Source organism: Rhinolophus sinicus, linkage group LG02 (genome assembly GCF_036562045.2).
Source record: "Rhinolophus sinicus isolate RSC01 linkage group LG02, ASM3656204v1, whole genome shotgun sequence".
NCBI lineage: Eukaryota > Metazoa > Chordata > Mammalia > Chiroptera > Rhinolophidae > Rhinolophus > Rhinolophus sinicus.
Genome location: NC_133752.1, coordinates 85,697,710 through 85,720,642, shown reverse-complemented (window position 1 = coordinate 85,720,642; position 22,933 = coordinate 85,697,710). Strand labels below are relative to the sequence as shown.

General features: G+C 41.3%; 1 protein-coding gene across 3 annotated transcripts; it reads right to left on the bottom strand.

Moving 5' to 3' along the window:
* Nucleotides 1-187: 187 nt before the first annotated feature.
* On the bottom strand, nucleotides 188-22,628 carry MAP3K8 (mitogen-activated protein kinase kinase kinase 8). 3 transcript variants are annotated; one of them, XM_019731551.2, is made up of 8 exons: nucleotides 22,254-22,628; nucleotides 17,809-18,167; nucleotides 11,406-11,573; nucleotides 8,877-9,138; nucleotides 7,328-7,434; nucleotides 3,254-3,406; nucleotides 2,295-2,541; nucleotides 188-1,341 (listed from the first exon to the last, which is right to left on the bottom strand). In XM_019731551.2, the coding sequence occupies exons 2-8, from the start codon at nucleotides 18,142-18,144 to the stop codon at nucleotides 1,211-1,213; spliced, it is 1,404 nt and encodes a 467-aa protein (XP_019587110.1). In that variant the 5' UTR covers nucleotides 18,145-18,167; nucleotides 22,254-22,628; the 3' UTR covers nucleotides 188-1,210. The 3 variants fall into 3 exon arrangements, with proteins under 3 accessions (XP_019587110.1, XP_019587111.1, XP_019587112.1); XM_019731552.2 differs by lacking the exon at nucleotides 22,254-22,628 and adding an exon at nucleotides 21,897-22,000; XM_019731553.2 differs by lacking the exon at nucleotides 22,254-22,628 and adding an exon at nucleotides 21,849-21,981 and having other exon boundaries at nucleotides 357-1,341.
* Between the last annotated feature and the right edge of the window lie 305 nt (nucleotides 22,629-22,933).

Here is a 22,933-nt window from a genome sequence, read left to right as displayed (position 1 = left end):
TGTACAGAAGGGACACAACCCAACCCAGATTACAATTGTTTGATACAACAGCAATAGAACAGGAATACACATATTGCAAAGCTCTCAGGTTTTTCTGCCTCCTCATGATACGTGTTACCCTCTAACCTATATTCCAACCCGAGAGCCTACCCCTAATTGGGACTGAGAATCATACTCTTCACAATAATTAAGGCAAAATACTGAATTTATTCTGTTGATTTGACCAGTCACACTGGATAAAAGTGTTGGTTTCATTTGCATGATGTAAAAACATACTTTAAGTAGGAATATTCACATACTTTACAATGTTAAAAATATAAATATATATGTGTGTGTAAGAAAGATTCATGAAGGCATTTGATATAAAACATACATAGTATGCTATTTTATTATACAAATGCTTAAAAGAAAATAGAGTCACAGGAATTACAAAAGTGGCATTATTAAGAATTGACAAAAGTTTCTATTTTTCATTAAGGTCACATTCTCATCCTTTGGGATGTACAGAAAATATGTGGTTTACACAGTTTTATCCACATTCAAAACATCATGTTTTAAATGTTTTAAGCATAGCATGTACAGTACAAAATGTTTCCATAGGAACATAACAGAACCTGTCACTAGTGGCCTACTGTCAGATGGCTCCTAACTAAGCAGTTAGCCATTTTTAAGACACTAGTTCAGCTTATTGCTACAATATTCAAGTTGTTCTATTCACCCAAACTATAATGACTTTAATTTATATTAGAATCTCCCTACAAAGGCTCAAAGAGTTATCATAAAATATACACCAATATACACAAAACAACTATTCTGAGTTAAATGCAGTTCCCATACGTAAAGTAGAACCAAGAATAGTAATTTTAGGCTAATATATTATCCTCGTGATTGGTATTTTTTTTAACATTTTGAGCAAAGTGCACAGTGAATGAAATCAGTCACCAGAAATGGTCCATCAAGGAAGACTTAACTTCCTTCGAGTCACACCACCTGAGAAATGAGAACCTTTAGACCTTGTGGGTACCAGGGCAGCTCCACAAATTAAACATACAGGAGCCATGTGTGCAGTCACATTCATGAGTCATGGGAGCCCACACTGCCAGCTAAAAAATGGCACAATTCACTAGACAGAGGCCCTGTGCAGAGTCAGCAAAAACAGCTTCCAGGAAATAAATGCTGAGTCTTCATGTAGAGCAAACAATGTCATCAATCAGCCATATTCTAGTGTTGGTGGACCCCGAACAAGGTTGAAGTAGCCGGCCAGGGCTCCAAGGTCTATGTAGAGAGAACGTTGTCTCTTTAGCATCTCAGATTCCTCAGTGCTTCCTGTGCATGAAGAATCTGAAAAGAGAAACATTGAAAAAAATAAAATAAGTGACTACAGAATGTGTTAAAAATAAATACCTGTTTCTTCTGGGGGAAAAAAAAAAGTACATTGGGCCTAATGAAACAGCATTCAAGCTCCGGTTTTATTAAACAGATATAGAGTTAAATGCTATGGGCTAGTTTATGTAATATGCCATACACAAACGAGTTCAAAAAAGAGTCAATGATGGCAGGAAATAGCTAGAAATCCTGGCATATTTTCCAATATTCCAGATGGTTCTCTTTCAATACGGAACTGTCAGATAAGAAGCACAGAAATACAAACAAGCATTCCAGGCTTCAAATCTGGGTTTGGACCTAAATGGATAAGAATGTCACAGATTTTAATAATAAAAATAGAAACCCCTCTTTAAGCATCTTCAATGCTCCTGGAATGCATACTAATTCTCCTAAACAGAAAAGAGTCATAGCTGACCAAGAGATTTTAAGCAGAGGAAGACAGAAATGCAAATTGACTTCAAACTCAATATTTTATTTGGGTAGAGCAAGCAGTGCCATGATGTTTTTGACCAAGGACTGGTGTGGCTTACTGTAACTGAATTAAATAGAACCCCAGTCTTTACCAACAGCAAAACTGTCATGCTTGATTTGTTTTTAAAGGCAAATAATATTCTCTTGCAAAAAAGCAAGTCAGAGACAATTCTCAATGACTGTGTTACCTACATCTGCACTGAAAACCTGTTATGATTTGCTGGTAAATATGCTAATTTATTTATTTTTTTTGTAATGCTTTTGCTAACATTCTTGCTGAAAATTCTCAAACAACTTATGGCACTGAAGAAGTCACTTCATTTTTTTCTTTCCCCCAAATGCATTCATGAACTCCATCAGAAGTTTGATGTAGGAAAAAAAAAAAAAAGAAAAAAGAAGGGAAGCGAGGGGAGGTGCACACAGTAGGGTGTCAGTACCTGTAATGTTCTCAGGAAGTTCCAATTCTTTTCTACTCAGCAGCCTCTTCCGCTCAAAGAGGGCAGAGTCCAGACTCTGACAGCGGGGCTGGTCCTCTCTGGGAGGGTTCAGGGCCTCATGTTTTAGTAGGTCTGCTGCCGTGGGGCGGTGATTAGGGTTCCTCTCCAAGGCCGCCTCTATCAGCTCTCTGATGCCGGGACTGCAGTCGTCCGCAATATCTTCTAATGGAGGCGCTTGCTTATGGATCTGTCAACAAACCAGCCCTCTTAGCATCAATGAGATAAAAACATACCCTCAACAACAAAAGTATTCTAGGAACGAGATCTGGAAAGTCATTTATTTCCCACCATGTCCTGCAGCAAATCCACTTCATACATTCACACCCTGAAACAAGCTTCCCTTTAATTTCCTAAGAACACGGAGTCAAACCCATCTTTTGGTTCAGTGCAGTCAAGGATACATACTAGGTTTCAATAAAGAGTGACAGCTTTATATCTGAACAGTGGCCCATGGGTTACTGTGCCATGACAGGGAAGCATCTGCTCCTAAATCTCTCAATGGTAAGATGAGAGTGGCATGTCTCACTATGTGCCAGGCTGGCGTGGGGACCTGTAATCTAATATCTTTTTCTCTAAAGTGTTCAAAGAAATATACAACTGCCTTGGCTCAAAAATGTATGCTACTCTGATGCTACTAAGTGGCATTTTATTATTATACATCTAACAGAATAGCATATAATATATGCCCAACACATATTTCAGTAAGTTCCCACTAAAATAGCAATGCCTTCTTTGTGAGAATGGGGCTCCTTCCATGTAGGAAGAACCTTCGGCTGCCTCTCATGGGTCACTAGTTCACCATCATCCCCCTCAGGTATGAGTGTTACAGGAAGGAGAATAGCTCTCCTGAGCAGCTGGAACTCCCCTCCCCCCCTCAGCTTTGGTGGACCCCCACTTACTATGTACAGGTAGGAGGGATAGGCTGAACGAGGGTAGCGCTTCACCCAGGGCGGGGTACCCGTCTGCATGTGGATGAGCGTGGCCCCCAGGCTGTAGATGTCTGCTTTGGTTGAATGGCCCCTGCACAGGATCACCTCTGGGCTCATGTAAATCTGAAAAAGAAGCAGGAAACATTTGTCTGCATTTCCATTTCCCTAATTCAGTTATGGAAGCTGACTCATCCACCAGTACCATATTTACTGCACACTTCATCCCTTCAGAAGAGCATGTCACCACTGTGTTCCCTGAAGCTGAGGAGAGTAATAGCCTCAGGAGCCAGGCAGCTCTGGCCCAAGGTGTCCCTGCAGCCTGACAAAGAATGCTTTTTCCACAGACTGACCACATAGTAGGCCTGGCAGGAAAGGGCCTGCAGCCAAGACCCCACCTGGGAGCCCCACTCATCAAAGGTCTGCAAAGTTCTGATAGATGTTTATGTTTAATGTTTCTACTAAAACACCAGTTCCTTTCATATTTAAATGGACAGTACAAATATTCTTCAACTGTTTGTCACTAAATTGCTAAACTTCTAATTATCTGCAGTGATAAAAGGTGGCAGAAGTCTACAGGGTATGAATACCCAAAACTTAGAAGAAGCTCAAAAAGTACAGTATTGTAAAAGTGATCCTAATTAGTCATTTCTACGAACTATTTCTTATTTCTACCTCCCATGTAGCTCACTGATTAAATATTCAAGGCCATATTAGCATTGTGTAAGTTCTATTTGGTTTCATGAGGCAATGCTGGAAAAGTAGGGCCAGTTTTAGAAACAGCTTCTCTAAAAAGTGTTTGTTTCTAAAAATAAAAAAGAAAGAGAAAAACAGAGTAAACACTGGTATTTATGGCTGGTTCTGACATATAGTAGTTAATGTCCCAATTAGCAATGTTTCATTTAAAAAAAATTTTATACTGTCTATTATTTGAATGTGGAGGAGAGGGTAAGTGTTCCCAGAATACATTTCAGAGTAAATAAGTAAGAACTGGCTTACAAAAACTGGGGAAATTGCCCAGTTTCCCCATCCAAACCCTGCTCAGCTTCTTCCTACCACATACTTCTGTTTCTGGGCCGGCGTTCTCTCTCTCTCTCTCTCTCTCTCTCTCTCTCTCTCTCTCTCTTTCAGCAAACAGGCTAAAGTGAGCTCCTTGTTCTCAAACTTCCCCTGAAGAACACAGATCCTGAAGGACTTTCGTACTAAATCTCATCACAAAGTTACACAATAAAAGCAGTGGGTGGGATTTCCTGCCAGGAGAAGAGGCCCACCACTATAAGATTAGGCAAAGTATTTACTCTTGGTGGAACCAACAGCAGCCGTGCACACGGCTCTGCAGGCTCTATGCGACTGCACATTTGGGGACAGCAGAATCCTGTCCCCCTGTGACCTGGCTGCTGACCTCAGACAGATCGCCCAGAGCTGCCTGGCTCAGAGATCCTGCTTCCTCAAGCTCCCTAAGAGCCAGGGCAGCAGGGCGTGGTGTTCAAGGACTCTGCGGGCTGGCTAGCTGACTGCAGGCCTGAAACAGGCCTGGTGGGTCCGAGGTGAGGCTCTCTGCATGCTGCATGACCTCAGGCATGGGTACTGGAGCATGGCAACCTCGGCGTCATGTCAGGGTCAAGGCCCTCTCCTCGCAACACATTTATTAGAAAGGGAAAGAGACTCGGTGTGTGTGTGTGTGTGTGTGTGTGTGTGTGTGTGTGTGCGCACGCGCGTGTGATGATTACATGTTCACTTACATAAAGTAAGACCAAACACAGCCTCAGAAGAAAATAAAAACTTTTTGAAAACACCCACACTATATAAGTGATTCTGATTAGCCATTTAAATTCATTATTTATTCCTTCTCTGCACCATGTAATTCCAAAACAATAGATTAAACATATGCCAGATTAACCCCGTATATGTGTTATATGGTTACAGTCTAATGCTCTGAGCGTGAATGCTGAGAGAGACCAAATACAGGTAACCATTGTCTGCAGTGGTGAGCTATACGGCAGAGATCAAAAAATCACCTATGGCTATGAAGTAGCCAAGTGAGCAAGTTCTAATGGAAAGCAAGTCTGCATGGTTGACTTTGACTCATTCTATCTTATTGGCTCTTTTAGTATTAGGAGTAAACACAGGCTTGCTGAAAGCTTTCGCTGGTCACCTCACACCCTTGCTCATTATCAAACTTCAGCTCCTGAGCACCACACAGACAGTAAATGCAGGTTGACTAGAAGAGTTTATAACTATAAACACCAAAGCCAGTTTAGCACTTCATAAAAAGCAATTTACATTTGGTAAAATAACTCCATCTAAATACTTTTCAGGAGTAAACACTATGCTATTATCTCTTACTCAAGCATACTTTTTTTTTTTCTGCTAGAGAATCCCAGAAAAGGCATGTCTTTCTCCAGCCATTGCAAAATGTTCAATTTGATCACACTGCCAGGAAGAAAAAGGTATTTTCCATCTTTGATACCATAAATAGTCTGTTTCTCAAACTGGCTCCAGGAAAAAGGGTAACGTGCCACATATCTGAACTTCTGACTAAGGCCAAAAGACGCTGAACGTTTTCCAAAGAAAACATGACATAAGCATTAAGTCTTACTAGATTTTGGGCTTTGGTGAAGTGTTCTTAAGATCTGGGGACTAAAGCATTCTTAAAAAAAAAAAGTCTACAGTTTTCTCTTCTGAATATTATTGTGCTGAAAGATGACTATCAAGAATTCTCTCTCAAGTATTTTCCAGAATAACTGCAATAATATCAGAAAAAAAACAAGGATTTATTCTGCTGCCCAGGAGAGTCTTTGCTTTGAGAGAGTTAAGAAAAGGCTCACAGAATCTTGGTTTGAAATGAAGATACTTGTTTTTAGCTGTGATTGAGTTCAGTACAATACATCGACCAGTGAGACTGTTTGGTTGAACACCAACACTGATCTGGTACGCTTGTGCCGAAGATGCAGCCATAAAGGCACTGATCTGCCTTTTCTCCATTTGCTAGGGGCACCTCCAGTGCTGGGGCTGGGAGGCTGAGGTTTAGAACCCACCATCGTGAACATGGGTCAGGGAGGCAGCGTCTACACCCATTTACCTTCCCAGTTGTATCCAACCACATTGCCCATGATAACCAACTGGGAACTAAACTATTGGCCTTTTAATAATTCAGGTACATTTGACCTAGGTCCTTTCACCAAAGAGTGGGGACTGCTGAAGTACCACTGAGGGCAGGATCCTTGGAGGTCTTATCCAGTTTCCATCCCTCATACCCACAACAGCCGGCCATATAGTAGATGCTCAACAGATACTCACAACATGAATCAACTATTCAGCCTAATAATGGGAATGTTAAATTAAATATATATTATTTGAAAGCCCATGAATGCATTTCTCTGAATCTCATTGAGAGTCAGGAAAGTTTTGTTTTGATTTGGCTTTTTTTGCTTCACAAATGAGTTAAATATTACAACAAGTTTCTATCTTCAAGTAACATTCATTTATGCTATCACAAACTTGAGGTTTATTATAAGATCCCTAGGATTAAAGATAGGCCTAAAATGTTGTCAGTTCTCAATAAATAGTATTAATGATCATGCAAATTATGTCTGTAATTGAACCAAAACAGTAATATTAGTTATACTAAGAAAATATATATACACATATATATCAGTTACGTTAAAAAGTTACCCAGTGGTTAGACCTTAGACTTTAGATTCAGAAAAAAACTGGTTCAAGTCCCAGAACTATAACTAGCTGAGTAGCTTTGGGCACTTTATTTTTACCTCTTCAACCTTATTTCCTTATGTAAAATAGGAATCATGATAGTATTTGCCTACAATAACAGTATTTACCAATAACAGGATTGTTGTGAGGATTAAATAATATAATTCATTTAAAGTGCTAAATGAGTACTTGGCCCAGAGCTCATTAAATGTTCCAGTGACAATAATGTAATGCAATGGTTTTTCTCCCCTTCTGCGTCCTTTCTGGAATAACGCTACCACATTTTTAAAAATTTTGCTCTTAAGATATTGACCATTCTTATGGGAATATGATTACCTCTGTTCCACGGAGGTCCTTAGGAAAATAGATATCTTCAGTCATTTGAACACTCAGGCCAAAATCCACCAAAACAGCTTTTGTGGACATGAAAACAATATTGCTAGCTATAAAGAGAGAAAAAATTTTTGGTATAAAAATTGTCCATACACCCATACATAAAACGAAAACGTTATCTAAAACAAGGAGCCCCAAATCGGAATAGATGGAAATGCTTCCCCTATTGAGACAGATCTAATATATTCAAAAGAGGAAGATGAATCTGGGTGAGAATTTAAGTGAAAATCACTTCAGGTCTGTTAAGAATTCAGCCAATGTGGATATAAATGATTGTAGCCATAGATAACAATGCTCAAGATACAACAGCCCAGACATGGAGACAACCTCAGCATCCATTGATAGATAGATAAATAGATGAAGAAAATGTGATATATGTGTATGTACATGTGTGTGCACAATGGAATATTATTCAGCCATAAAAAAGGAACGTGTTCCATTTGTGACAACCTCGCTAGACCTTGAGGGCATTATGCTAAGTGAAACAAGTCAACAGAGAAAGACAAATACTGTACGATCTCACTTATACCAGAAGTCAAAAAACACTGAACTCATAGAAACAGAGAACAGATTGGTGGTTGCCAGGGCCAGTGGGTGGGAGAAATGGGTAATGTGGTCAAAGCGTGAAAACTTCAGTTATAAAATGAATGCGTGCTGGGGATGTAACATATAGTATAGTGACTACAGTTAACAATACCATATTGTATATTGAAAAGTTACTGAAAGAGTAGATGTTAAAAGTTCTCCCCACCAAAAAAAATATATATACATAACTATGTGAGGTGACGAATGTGTTAACTAACCTTATTGTGTTAATCATTTTGCAATACATACACATATCAAATCATTACACTGTATACCTTAAAGTTACACAACGCTATATGTCAATTATATCTCAATAAAGCTAGAAAATATAATAATGCTCACAAGCTTGAGTTTCAGATTCTAAGATATAAGCATATTATTATCAAGCCACTTTCTAAAACAAAGTAAAATGCCCTTTTTTTTTCTCAGTAAAAGTTTTGCTAGTCCAATTTATCATTAGGTATTACGGGTTCATACTGGGGCTCTCTTGCATATTTCCTCATCATCCCTTCCTCCCAAAAGCAGTCAGTGAAGGCTTGCTGAATGGACTATTGCCAAATTGATGTTCAAAATGTAAAAGCTATTTGTTTCTCCAAAATATGTGGTTGTATGTGTGTATTTTTCAGTGAATTAGCATTTTAAAAGCCTTATTAACAAGGGCATACGCAGTACTTAACAGACGTGTGGCACTAATCTACTCCACAATTGGATAATCACCCTTCCTTATGACTTTGAAAACTCTAATGACCCCACTTGATTTTAAAAGGTGTTTCAGGAGCATTATGGAGGAGGGTGCAAAGTGCCCTCCCTGCCACTGACCATTTTCAGAATGAAGGGAAGAGCCCATTGCCCCCTGTCTAACTAGTTTTCTTTAAGTCAAAAAGGCACATATTCAAAGATAACTCACGTTTAATATCATGATGAATCACTTTCTTTGAGTGTAGAAAATCAAGTCCCTTGAGAACATGCTTTGTCACCCAAATGATTTCAAATTCTCTCATTGGTCCACAGCTCTCCAGTTTCTCCAGAACAGACCCTCCCTCGCCTGCTTCCATAAAGAGATGGACAGTTTCATCCCATAGGACCGCGCCATATAATTCAGCGATGTTCTCATGCCGGAAGCAAGCCTGGATTTCCACATCGGATGGCTTAAATTGATCTACTGGGATCTAGAACACAAAAATGCCAATAGGATTCTAAATAACCCCAGGATAATGAAAAACATATAAACAGTTTGCCCTCCGTATCTGCAGGTTCTGCATCCCTTGATATGGAGGGCCAACTAAGGGACTGGAGCATCTGAAGAATTTGGTATCTTCGGGGGTTCATGGAACCAATTCCCCTGGGATATCCAGGGACAACTATAATTTAGGTCAACCCACAAACCAGAAGACAAATAAATGCCCTCAAGGATACTCTGATCTGTATGAAACTGCACTGCTGAGTTAAAATAATGTTGACTTCAGATTTGCCTTTACATGTCAGCTTTAGATAAACAACTCAAAATAAGGAAATAAAGAAACAAAATAACACAAATTATTATTTTCAGTTAGAAAGTAGAAATCTAATCAGAATTATTCATTAAATCAAGAGATAATTTCTTATCTATTATACCTGTAATTTCTATGGCACCTAGATTTTAGGTCATATATTCAATATATCTTGTCATGAAATAATATAATGTCTTTGGACCCACAGCTCATGCTCTAACAATGCATTTAAAATAAGCACTGGGCCATCCATTCTATAGAAAAATCAAGTCGTTAATAAAGAAAGAAGCAAATCTCTCAGTGCAGATAATGTGGAATGTCCCCAAAATACAGTTAGATAAAAAAAAAAACCAAGATGCAGAAGTACATATGCTATGTTCCTACTTGCAAAATATTTTAAACTATACATTCATATGTCCAGAGTTTTTATGGAAGGATTCATGAGAATCTATTAACAGTAGTTCCCTCAAGGAAAGGGATCTCATTCTTCAGCCTACACTCTTTTGAATCTGTTTGGGGTTGTTAACCATCTTGTATGTTTTTCCAAGAAAAAAATAAAGCTTAAAAATTATTTACAAGTGCAACAAAAAAAAAACAAGCCCACAAAACCATTCTCCCGTGCCTTTTTTGATGAAACTGAAACACAGGACACTTTGATGCTAAGATCTTCAGAAAACATCACCAGAATTTTTAAAAAGAACTTGAACACCTCGCCTCTAAATGCAAGCTTCAAATAGCTTATCATGACACCTCCTTTTTTTTTTTTTTAACACCAGACACTCTAGCAAATCTTTATGACAGAACAAATGAGGCCAATAAGTTATCGATCTTTTAATTATGATAACAGAGATTGAGACGATAGCCAGCAATTATTTTTTATTTTCTTAAATCAAAAGTGAGTTTATTTTATTGTACTGCACTTAAAACATCTTTTAAAGACAGACATAAAAGTGTAAAACTGGTTAAGTATCAAACTCAGTGAGTTATCAGATGAACATACCCACGTAACCACCATCTAGATCAAGAAACAGAACTCCCCCAGCAGCCAGACACCCCCCGCAGACCCCCTCCAGGCGCTGCTCCTCAAGGGTACCCACGGACCTGACTTCCAACGGCATGGAGTGGGTTGGCCTGTTTTAGGCCTCTTTATCAGTGCAATCTCATACTGTAGATTTTATTTTGTGTCTGGCTGTTTTGGCTCAACCTAATGATTATGAGATTCACCTACACTATTATCATTGTAAATCACTCATTTTCTTGGCTGTTCTGTATTCCATTGTGTGAATCAATATCCCACATTTCAGCGTCTGGAAACTTTCCTCTTTGGGACCATTACAAATAATGCTGCTATGCACAGTCTAGCACATAGCTTTCAGTGACCAAGTGCACATGCCTATTGGGTGTGTACATACACGAGTGGAACTGCTGGGTCATTGGGCGTGTGCATGTTCAGCTTAGGTAGACACTGCTAAACAGTTTTCCAAAGTGGGGGCACCTCAACAATGATTGTTTAATAACAAGAGATGGGGTCTTTTCAGTAATTGTTGTATTTAAATTCAGCCCTTTAATCAGCAGTCCTGAGAAGCCTTGCAACTTTCCCAGCTCTGCTTCCCTGCCTGGACCCCTCCCCACTGGGTGGAATTAAAGAAGCAGTATCCTGCAAAATCGTGCCCTTCCATCCCAGCCCATCCAAAGAGGGAAGACGCAGTCCCAAGCAGCACCTTCTTTTTTATCAGGGCAAACTAGGTTAAAATGAACTATGCACTTAGGAAGATTTGGAGCTGAACAGGTAGCAAGCAAATCCATAAAACACAGAAGCTTTTGGACAAGGAATGCTTACACAAGATCCAGTCAAAGACTAACATGCTTTGAGTAATGCAAATAAACAAACAAATGCCACAATGCCAAACATTCAGTGCACGGTTATCTGGTTATAAAGTACATACCAGTTTACATGCCATTCTTTTCTTCGTCTTTATATCTTGTGCTAAGTACACTTTTCCAAAGGCCCCCCGAGGAATGAAATCGGAGCCGATATTCCTGTATGTCAGCTTCCATGGGATGAGGAGAACATCAGAGTCTATTTGATAGCGTCCGTTTTGGGGAGTGATTACCTACAACAGTATAAAAATGAAGGAGGGTGAGAATTCCAGCAAAATCCTTTCCTACGTCCCGCCCTATAAAACTGGTTACTTTAGATTGCATTCCTACATTGTTTGAAATTAGTGTCACTGTGTGTAATCATAACAGTGTACAGAGACTATATTTAGAGTTTCAGCAAGACAGAGAAAGCATGTAACAGAGACACGTTCATCCCTAGTCAGACCTGATCAGATTGCCATCTACTCAGGAGTCATTAATTGCCAAATAGAACTTTAAAAATGATTTATCTCAGGGACCATGACGACTGTGACCAAGAGGCTGAGAATAAAAATTGCCTAAGTATAAACTGTGCCTAAATGTTGACTTGTTTCCAGCTAAAATGTGCTAACCTGTTAGTCCACATAGCTGTTACTCACACATGAGGCATACAGAGAGAGTGTGGAAATAAACTAATGATCACGGAGGATTCTGAAAAACAACGTGTTATGCCAGACCTATGAGTTGACAATGCTACCTAAATAAAGTAAGGGCAGAATTATTTCTCATCTACTTACTCATTTAATATTTACGGAGTGGGTAGTGTGTGCAAAGCACTGTGTTTGGTGCTGAGGGGGCAGCTATGAACCAGAGGCAGATCACCCCTGATCTCCAAGAGTTCATGAGCAAGCACTCAGAATAGATTTCAAAACCAGTCAACTCAAAAATTAAGAGATGTACCCTGATAGCAGTTGTCGAAACTCATCAAACTGTATAGTTAAGATCTGTGTGTCTTACTGCATATAAATTCTATCTCAGTTTTTAAAGAGTAAAACATTTAAAAGTGAAACCATTAAAATTAAAACAAATTAATAAGTAAGGCAGCCCACTTGAAAGAACGTTTCCAGTGTTCTTTCAAGGGATAAAGAGTCAAACAGACAAGTTTTTCCTAAATGTAATTAGTAATAATATGACCTCAGACTATGAATTTGGGAATTATGAAACGATCAACGTGACATCAAGTTATTTCAAGTACAGACGAAGGACTATGGGCCACGTGGGAAAAGGTTCATCTGCAGATGGAGGGGGCTCTTCACAGGCCTCAGCTACAGGAATGGTTCTCGTACCGGTAAGGGTTATTCATTCCGTATTCATTCTTGCTCATCTTAGCTACACACCCCACAAACAGATGTGCTCACTATTAGTCAGGAAATGAAATAGAGAACAATTCTAATACTCGGAACCGTGAGGTCACTAAATTTAAAAGTTAAATATTCACTGAGCGCTCCCTCTGTGCAGGATCCTATGCCAACAGAGCCCTAGAGAGAAAATGAACAAGTACAGACCACAGGCTTGCCTAGTTTGAAATATGACCTCCTTTCAAGAAGTGTGTCACCTCAAGTTACTGGAGGTCTCTTTTTACAGCATGCTAAGAACGCGATGAATTTATTGCCTTTGCACATGTACATAGAACTATGCCCACTGCATGCAACTGTACTTGACTATTGCCTCTTTCTTGTTATTAAATATTTATAGATCCGATTGCACTGTAGTCTCTCAGTTATCCACTTCCGTGTTTAACTCACGGTCAATGAAAGTTTTACTTTTGTTTAACCAAAACTTGTTATAATACAGTGTGAGCCAATGTCCTCTTATTTTATCCAAAAGGATGAAGAATAAAAATAGCAGCCATGTACGGAGTGCTAATTATGGGCCAGGCACTGTCCTCAGTACTTTAACACATTATCTCATCAAAGTCTCACAACAAACCTACGTGGTAAGTACTATTTATATCTCTATTTTACAGATGTGGAAACTGGCTTCAAGAAGCTAAGTAACTCCATAGTGAGTGACAGAGTCAGGATTCAAACTCAGGGCTGTCTGACCCCAAAGCCACCACCCTTATTCTTCGCATAAGAGCCTTTTATCTTCCAGAAGGCTATAATTAAAGCTGAGCCATGCTCAAAACCCAGTTATTAAAAGCCTACATTTACATGTCGCTGAGCACACCTTAGCCTTCTCCTCTTTTGATCAAACCCTGCAAATACTGTTACCCCCTTTTTCAATTTCCTGCATTCAGGGGACACCCCCCCTTAATGCCCCAGAAGTTCTCCATGGCTACCTGTGATGACAGTCCCTAACTGTCCAGTGTAATACGCAAGAGCTGACCAATCTGCAGTTCTGCGCAGTCCCTGGTTCTTCCCGTTGCCCTAGACCTTCCCTTATTTGGGTTTGAGATGTTTTTTCCCTCTTCTTCTTCTTCTTTGTAAGGGCCCTACCAAATAAACCCGTGCATCTCTGTGTTGCTTATCTCTGCCAATTCTTCCACTTATCAAAAGCCATTTTCAAGTACAGACACTAGAAGCATGTTTCGATTTCTTCATCCAGATCACTGTCACAGATACTGAACAACACTGGGCCCACGAACAGCAAACACTTCAGAAAACTCCTAAGGTGTTTCAGTAAAACTAAATTCCATAAGGGACCTGTGCGATATGGCTGCTATGAAATGGATGTGACCTTGGGCTACGTTAAAAGAGTATTATATCCAGAACAGAGTCAAAGCTGGCCCTGTGTTACTCTGCTGGCCACACAACAAATGGACCGTATGTGGAAGTGCTGGGCTGTAAGACGGGCATGACACAGGCCAGAGTTCAGAGAGCGCTACCCAGGTGATGATGGGAGTTAGCATTACAATATAAGAGAAGTAGCAGGCACAATTAGAAGTATTTGTGAAAGAGGAGAGAAGATGTGGAGAGCATGCAATTTTTAAAATATTGGCAGGAACGTTGTAAAGAAGGAGAGTAACAAATATATAAAACAACTACTGCAACGGCTTGCATTCTTTCAACACTATGCGTAAATAGGTCACGTGCACATGCATTTGTTCCAAACAACAACCTGCCGAGTAAGTGCAATCATGTTACCCATTTTACAGATGAGTAAACTGAGACATAGAGGGGTGTGATAACTAGCCCAAGGTCACACGGCTAATCCATTTCAGAGCTGAGATAAATACCAAAGCACTTTAATTCATGGGCCCTTCAGTCCTTACCACGACTCATCGTATTTACCTTTTGATGGTCAAAGAGTAGAAATAGGACTAAGAAGAGTCAGAGATAGATTTTAGTTTTATATAAAGGACTCTCTTATAATCAGAATTGGCCAAATATGAAATTAAATGTCCCACTACGTGATGAACTCTTCATTAGAGGACATTTTCAAGCATAGACCAAAATGCTCTACCAATTAGTGGAGATGATGTAGGTGGTAATTCGAGCATTAGCCAGAGGGCTTGACTCAGTATCTTTAAGGTGTTTTCTACCCTGAGAAGCTGACTCAATGACGAACCTGAGAAACAGCATGCGGCATTTCACACCCACATCTGTGAGTCCTTTGGGCCCTTCAGCTCTCCGTATAATCACCAAAGATTTGAGTGTTCAGAACCCGGTTTAAGGGTTCATCCCCAGCTCAGGTTATGAACTGGTCTAGATTATACATAACTGGTAGCACTCTTACACAAAGCAATCCCTACATTAGTCTCCTAAAGTTTCTTCCCCAGGTCCTGCTGGAAGTTGGTGGAATCTTGACGTAACATTACTTTTAAGAAAAGAGCATACACTTGCACGCACACAGAGAGAACACCATTTAACATGCCTATGCTTCAGGATATCTTTGTCATTCCTGGTCTTCCCCCCAATTAACTAATTAACTCCACAGGTGTTTGGGTAGTTGGTTGCCTGGGACACACCATGTCCCTAGGCCTCCAGGCATTCGCACATGCTATTCTCCTCACTTGGAACACGCTGTGCTCCCCACCCGCTTCATCTGGCTGACTCTCACTCAATAACTTGGCCATCAACTCGCTTTGGAAGCCTCTCTGACAATCTCCTGTCCCCCCTACCCACCGTCATGGTTATGGGAAGTACCCTGCCTGACTGGTCCCACAGCTATCACAGCTTAGTTGTCTTGGCACGTTCCACACTGTATTATAATTGCTTGTTTACTCGTCTCCTGCATTCACCAGGCAGTAAGATACCAGAGGGCACAAACTCTTCAATACTGTATCTCTAACACCTGCACAAGCACCTGATACACTGTGGATATTCAAGCTACGTCGAGCAAATGAACTACTCAAATGAAAGCATCTGGTCCACATGTAGATACAGTTCAGCGAGAGATTTCAGCATGGAATCAGCGCGTTTGGTAGAAAATCAGCTGTCATTTTGTAAAGCAGAGAGACAGAGAGCAGCAAATGAAGCCCAGGAGAGAAAGGTTTTGGTAAGGTTTTAGGAGGAGGATCATGGGAAGAGAAAGGTCTGGACCCCAGGATGGTTCCAAGGAGACCACGGTGTGAGGATGAAAGGGAGCTCAAAGCAAACCTTGCCTCCTGTATCATCTTGTCTCCGACTAGCTATGATCAGGGATGAAAAGATATAATTCCCATGCCATTATATATGAAACACAGAGCTGCATGAGGTTATCAGCAGTCGCAGAGATGTATCTGATCCTTAAAGTCAGTGACGGGAAGTCAGCTATGCCCCTCAGAGTCATCAGTCACTGGGCTGATTTGTCCTGGGGATTTTAAGGTTTTCTTGTTATTCTGTTCTGTTTTTAAGTCTTCTTTATATTTGATATTCTTGATCATTTTTAAAATAAAAAGCTTTTTGAAGTTTTCAAGATCTCTGCCTTATGATGTGTGCTATTCTTAAATTTTCTCCTAAATTTGCCTTTGTTCATTTATAGAGCACAGGTTCCACGGCAGGAACTGACAACATTTCACTCTTACCCTTGGCTGATGTAAAATTTTCACTTCCTTTTAATGTCTTAGTTTTTTGTTTGTTGTTTGGTTTTTGTTTTACTAAAACCTTTAGGAAGCTATTTCTTTGCACTCCTTAAATTTCCCTGAATTCCCTTCTCTATATTCCCAATGAAGTTCTATGACCCATCAGTCATCAGTCTGATGGACCAGGGTAAAGATACGTAAGTCTCTACATATTTATAAACAAGAATAATTTGTCTATTCTGCATGTTTTCCTTTAAAATTTCCATTTTAACAAATAAACATGTTTAAGAAAAGAGAAATACATTAACAATTATGTTTGTCATTATAGACATATATATTATTTTGAACCAGCGTCCTTCAGCTATAGTTTAGCTAAGAAAATCAGGTATTGTTTCTAGTGAAAATGTTTACTTCCCATGTATAAACAGAAGTAACATTCTCAAGGTAAAGTACTTCGTCAAGGATTAAGTACAGTTTGGTAGATCCAGACCAAAGCAAGTCATACAACTATGCAAAACATAACCTTGCTCCAAATTGAGCTCCAGCTGTACACAACTGGCTTCTAACAAAACAACTCACTACATAGCTGACCTAAATTACTGTGTTGTTTTGAATTGAGTGAATGTGGTATGCAAAAAAACCAAAATAATTAAGTACTTTGTCCAAACTTTTTACTGTTTAGCACTGACCTTCTTTCCACATTAGCCATTGTGCTATTTAGATGCACCAAAGGCAAGGGAGTCACTTTCATGGAGAAACATGTTTTGCAAGTTACCACCTACTCCTTCATAAATTGTTCTTTTTAAAAAATTAGATCACCTTTAGCCAGCACCTCACCTGTGCTCACCTTTGACATACTAAGAGATGGAGAGACTCTCAAACACATCCTAAGCACATCACCTGATCTCCTACCGTGGCAACAAAATGTTGTCACGATATTTTGGATTATTTGCATACTTGGGATGACTAAGCACATATGTCATTTGTCATTCATACTTTGCCAATTAAAGAGAGTGAATCTGCAGATAGCTATTTACTGCTTACAGATTACATTTCTGCAAAAATTGAATTTAGCCAGTAGTGATATTGTAACATTTCCAAATGCGACAAGAGAGGAGCAAAGAAATCAGCTTTCAAAAATATTAATTAAAGGCAAAGTCTTTATTCCCCTCTCAGATGAAGGATTCTCATTAAGCCTTTCTCTTCTGCCTAATTGATGAGCGAGCTTTCTATGAATTATTAAATTAAAATACATTCTTCTTCCTTCCCCATTTGGAGAATTACTACTAAAATTCTTTAAATGGAACTTTTAAAGAAGACTCTATTTACATGGTAAACATGAAGGTGATTCTTACAGACACTACATTTTAAAAAATCATACCTGGCAGCCAGTCTAAACCAAGTTCAAAGGCCACTCTGCATTAAATGAAGCTGCAGGGGTAAAGTTGAACACACAGCACTCAACTGATCAGGAAAAAACATACCATATTTAACAAAATCCCAGATTCTTGTCGTCGGTGTCCATAAAAATGTTTTGTGGCATTGGATATATGGTTTGCAAAAGCAAGCAAATCCTCGACGGTTCCATATCTGACGGATGACAACAAAGGTACTTCTTGGCCACTGAGCAGCAGGGACTCTGAACGCTCCTCGTTTTGATTACTGTCTTGACACATGGTCCTTAGATTGGGTTCATAAACCGCGGGCTCTTCACTGGCGTAAAGATTTTCCATAATGTCTATTACATCGGACACGTTCAAATGTTTAATTAATAAATCGATTTCTTCTTTATTGTCACTTCCAGTGCTCATGTACTCCATTACTGTGGTACTGTCTAGAGAGTCTGCAAAAGAAAACACAAATACTATGTTTACTATATTTGTATTTGTATTTGAAATCAATGGGAAACTGACATAAAACGACTGGGCTTCTAAATGCCTTTGTTTAAAAAATGAGGTCTCTGTGTCTACAGGGTGTGTGAATTCAAGTTGACAGACAGTGAAGAGACCTTAGATAACATTTAGTCCATCCTGCTCACTTTGCAGAGGGGAAACCTGAGATCCAGACGACTTACTCCTTACTCACTTACTGGCTGAGTTGGTGGCAGCAGCCATAGACACTGTAAACAAACTTTCACTAAACATAAACACGAATAAGAGCAGCTCAGGAATCTTGAGCTTCCAACCATGCTGCTCCCTCAAGGGGGCAACCCTCCCCATATGGGTCTCTGTGGCTTCTCTGCCTTGGGTGCCTTTGAAGCAAAAGAAATACTTTGCCAAATTTAGGAGCTAACTTGGCACATAAAATTCCGGTCCTGAAGACAGAAGCATGTAAAATGGATTTGAATTTAAGCAAACTGATGATGCTAGAGCAAGGTTCAGGAATAATTCTGATGCAAATGAGTTAAACGTTTAGACAGGGGACAGCCTCAAATCCTCCTTCCGCCAGCAATGAGTATGAGAAAGGGGAAGATTCATTTAACCTGTGAATCAGCTGTCCTCTCTTGAGACCAGAAGTTTTTATAGTACAAAACATACATCTCAAGGTTCCAAGAAGGTTAATTTAACATAAGATCAATGACTTTCTAAAAGTTGTGGCCTTAGAAAGAGGCCAGGAAAGCCAAATCTACCATAAGCAAGATCCAATTACTTACTATCATAAGGAAGGCCAACTAACTACATTAGCCACAATTGTATTTCAGTTCTTATATATAAATCAGGGGCTAAACCTCGGGACTTGTAAGTGAGAAAAAGAAGGGAAAACCAAGGATGAAAAATGATGCTCAGGATTTCAGAACTATAGTCCAAAGAATTAAAGATAAAAAAAATTTAAGAGACCTAAGAGAATTTGGAGGCATGTATGTCTACTTAAACTATTGTGCTCCTGAAAGCACATCCTGAAAGATGTTTTAGGTCCTTAAAAGCACACATCTTTAACACATTCAACAGTCAGTGCTAAAAGCCAAGGCTTTGATCAACCTGGAGCCCCAGTAGGAGGCTCCAGGAAATGTTCCACCTCAGAACATCCAGCAACTCACCGTCCAGCCACTGGCCTCTGAGTGAATTTCATTTGCGAGAAGAACCACGTCATTCAGTGTCCTTAATGTACTTGACATTCATTTTCTGATGTATGAATTGCGTCTCAAGCAAGCAATCTAGCATCCTGCAGTCTGACATCCCATCTAGACTCAACACTTCTTGGGATCAAATCTTGGACCGTTTTTTACTAGCTGCATGATCTTGGACAAGTACCTTAGCCTCTCTGCACCTCAACTTCTCCCGTCTGTTAAATGGAATCATAACAGCACCTACCTCATAGGGTGGTTGTAAGGATTAAAGGAGTTCATGTACATAAGATGCTCAGTGCAGTGTCTTGTGCACAGTAAATAAGCTGTGTCATTTGTAGTTGCTATTGTGTGCATAAAAGAGACAAAGACTGAGTCAGACACCTGCCTTTGCAGATACTGCATTAGGCCTCCTTTCTTATCTGCAAATGAAATGTGGCTACCTATTCCCCCGGCTTCTTGACACAGTAGGGTTTTAAAGATTGTATCTACAACAAGAGACAAAGAAAAAAGGCAGAAACCTATGAAATGCTTTGATGGCTGTTATCACTACAGTTACAACTAGAGAGCAAAGACAGCTCCCTCTCAGAGATCTTGTACACTTTTGAGAGAGATTGAGATTCAAGCTCTTGAAGTGTTCAGTTATGAAAGGAATGTCTCATGGTAAGGGAGGAACATTGACTTAGGTTTCATCGAGCCATTTAGTTGCAGTTTCTACTTGTAGAATTTACTGAAAAACAGAAGTTAAAACAAAAATAGCCTGATTTAGGACCCCACTGGCTGGAAAGTTCCAAGGCTGCTGGACTTAATTATCAAATGGCTGACTAGAGAGCAAACAACTTCCCAGTAGTAATATGACTCAAGAAGGAGAGGAAAAAGTCTATATAGTTTACTAGTCAGTCAGCTGACCCAGAGAGGAAAGACAGGTTATGGTTTTTAAATCCTGCAGCAAGTCTCAAGTATTAATATGTAAAATCTAAGTAAGAGGTTCAATACACATACCCCTAAACTGTGCTGTGGGGCAGGGCACGAGGGGGATGGGGGAGGAAGGGAGGCAGGGAAGGAAGGCAGGGGAGGTGGAGGACTGAGACAGTCTTCAGAGCCCTGCATAATTCCTTAGCAACGCAGGGCTCCTCTCAGGCAAAGCAGTGCTCCTGAAGCAACCTTGATGACCAACCAGTCTGCCCACTAAATGCCCCTGCAAAGAGCCTCAGTACTTTCAAGCCTAAGTAAACAATATGCTAATGATTTCTGAGTTATTCACTATCAGTACCCAGTAGAAAAAGTGTAGATTGCAAAAAGTGTGGATTATATTCTACTTTAGCAATAAAGACCCTTCCACATGCAGTTTACAATAAAAATCCTCATAAAATTCCTACTTCTTAACAAAACGACTATGCCAATTTTAGAAATGGAGAGATGGGCAAACACAGTCAAAACTATTTGCTTCAAATTATTTCAGAAATCAGCAATAAAACCAAGAGGAAATCCTATTCCTAAACATCAATGTCATATGCTTTGCTACTTCCATCTACACAAACAAAATTTGAGTTTCCGAGCAAGTCTGAATGAAAATGGCCAACATCACAGGCATCAGTTTCTGCCTAACAAAAGATGATCATGCCTGTGTTACTTCCCACCCAAAAGATTTTTCTCCCAAAACAGTACATTGCCCCTCGGGGCACATCTCTTATCATATTTTGTGTTTTCAAAAAGCCCCACAAGGATGTACTCTAGCTGTATAGCAGCACAGCCACTCTGCTTCAAAACCTCCAGATGCCACGACCATCACACTTTCCTTATGGGACAAAGTTCTTAAGGGTCATCTGCCAGAAGTAGTGCACACAGACTCAATCCATCAAAGTTGTGGGGGCGGTGGTATCTGCTGAAATCAGATTAATTTTCTACTTGGCAAATACATAAGACTCAGGCCACAGATAGGTAAATCAGCTGTATTCGTGTTTCTTTCCCTGTTCTTATCAGGAGTACTGTATTCTGGATCAAAGTTTGTCTTTCCAAAAGTGAAATACCGGCATTGCAAAGTTTCTCTTAAAGACAGCTCGTGGCCTTCCCTGTAAACTTCTGGGACAAGCTCAGTGCACGGGGCGCTGCCTTCTAAGCCTGTTCTCCACCTAGAACTACCGGTAAAAGAATTCCGGAGTCTTGATATCGCATTACCACAGGGAAACGTCTGTGAAATAACTTTTTCTCCTCTAATATTCTCAGACCAAAAGCCCAGCATTTGTGTTCTGCTATAATCACCCTTTAGTCACAGAACAGCGTCTGGGTTATAAGCATGAAATTAAGTTTCAGCTATTCAAAAGGCTCTCTGCTCTGCCATCACCACCACCACCCCTTACCCCCACCTCCCCCCCCCCCATACCCACCACCACCCTCTTCCTCCAATTCCTCACGGCTAAGAAGGTTTTTATAGGGTTCGTAAATTATAAAAGCGCCCACCATTTAGGAAAGCGGCAGCGGGACCCCCAGCCTCTGAGGTGCACTCACCCGGTGATGGCAGGGAGAGTGCAGCCGCCCCGGCGGCGTACCCGGTGACACGGGTCCCTGCTTCCCCGCGCACTGCCCGGCCCAGCACTGCTGGTGCGCTGGGGATCCAGGAAGGAGGAGGAAGGGGGCGGAGTCGCGAGTCCACACCGCGTGAGACCCTTGCGCAAGGTGCTTTCCAGCTGTGCTGGCAGCAGCCGCGACCCGCACGAAGGACGGAAGCGCAGCCTAGCGGGCGGCCCGCACGCCCCCACCCTCTCGAACCCCGGAGTCTCCCCCCTGCCGGGGGCACCCTCCCTTTCAGCACCCAGGAGGGCTGAGACCTGAAAGACACCCCTGAGCCCCCGAACTCTGGGTTACCTGCGGCCTCCGCTCGCCCCGCAGGCCGTACAGCTGCGGTCCCGCAACAGCTCGGCGTGTAGCGGGCGGCTGGCCCTCCCGAGCCCGGCGCGCCCGGGCCCCAAGGTCCAGCAGTGGCAGAGGCTGGAGCCAGGGCGACAGGCCCCAGAGCGTGGCGCGTCGTCCCGACCAGAGCGGACGAGCGAGCCCGGGCCACCCTCGTCGGCCCCTGACTCACGGCGTCTGAGCCGGTCGAAGGGTGGCGCCGCGGACACTAGCCGCCGCCTCCCCGCCTTTTCCATTTCCCCTTTCTCTCCGTAAACAGAAAGAATTGCGGGGAAGCCGGAGCCCCCGCGCTGGGAAATTCCGTCCTCCCCCCCCCCCCCGTCTGCCCTCGGGGCACCCGGGCGGAGCTGAAGGCGAGATGAGGGAGGAGCGAGCGCCGCCCCGGGAGGGGACTAGGCAGAGCGCTGGCGTCGGGATCGCCCCACTATCGGAGCCGGAAAAGTAGTCGAGGGCCTGGAACACCTTTGAATTTTCCTTTGGACCTAGGGACCGGAAAACCTGGTGGTAGAGGGCGCCCCAATGGCGGAGTTGGAAAGAACTACCGTGTCTCCGCACCCCTTCCCTGTCCCCGGAGAAAGATCGTATTTCCTAATGCGCTCGCGCCCTCGGCGCTACTCAGGTGCCCCAGGCCCGGC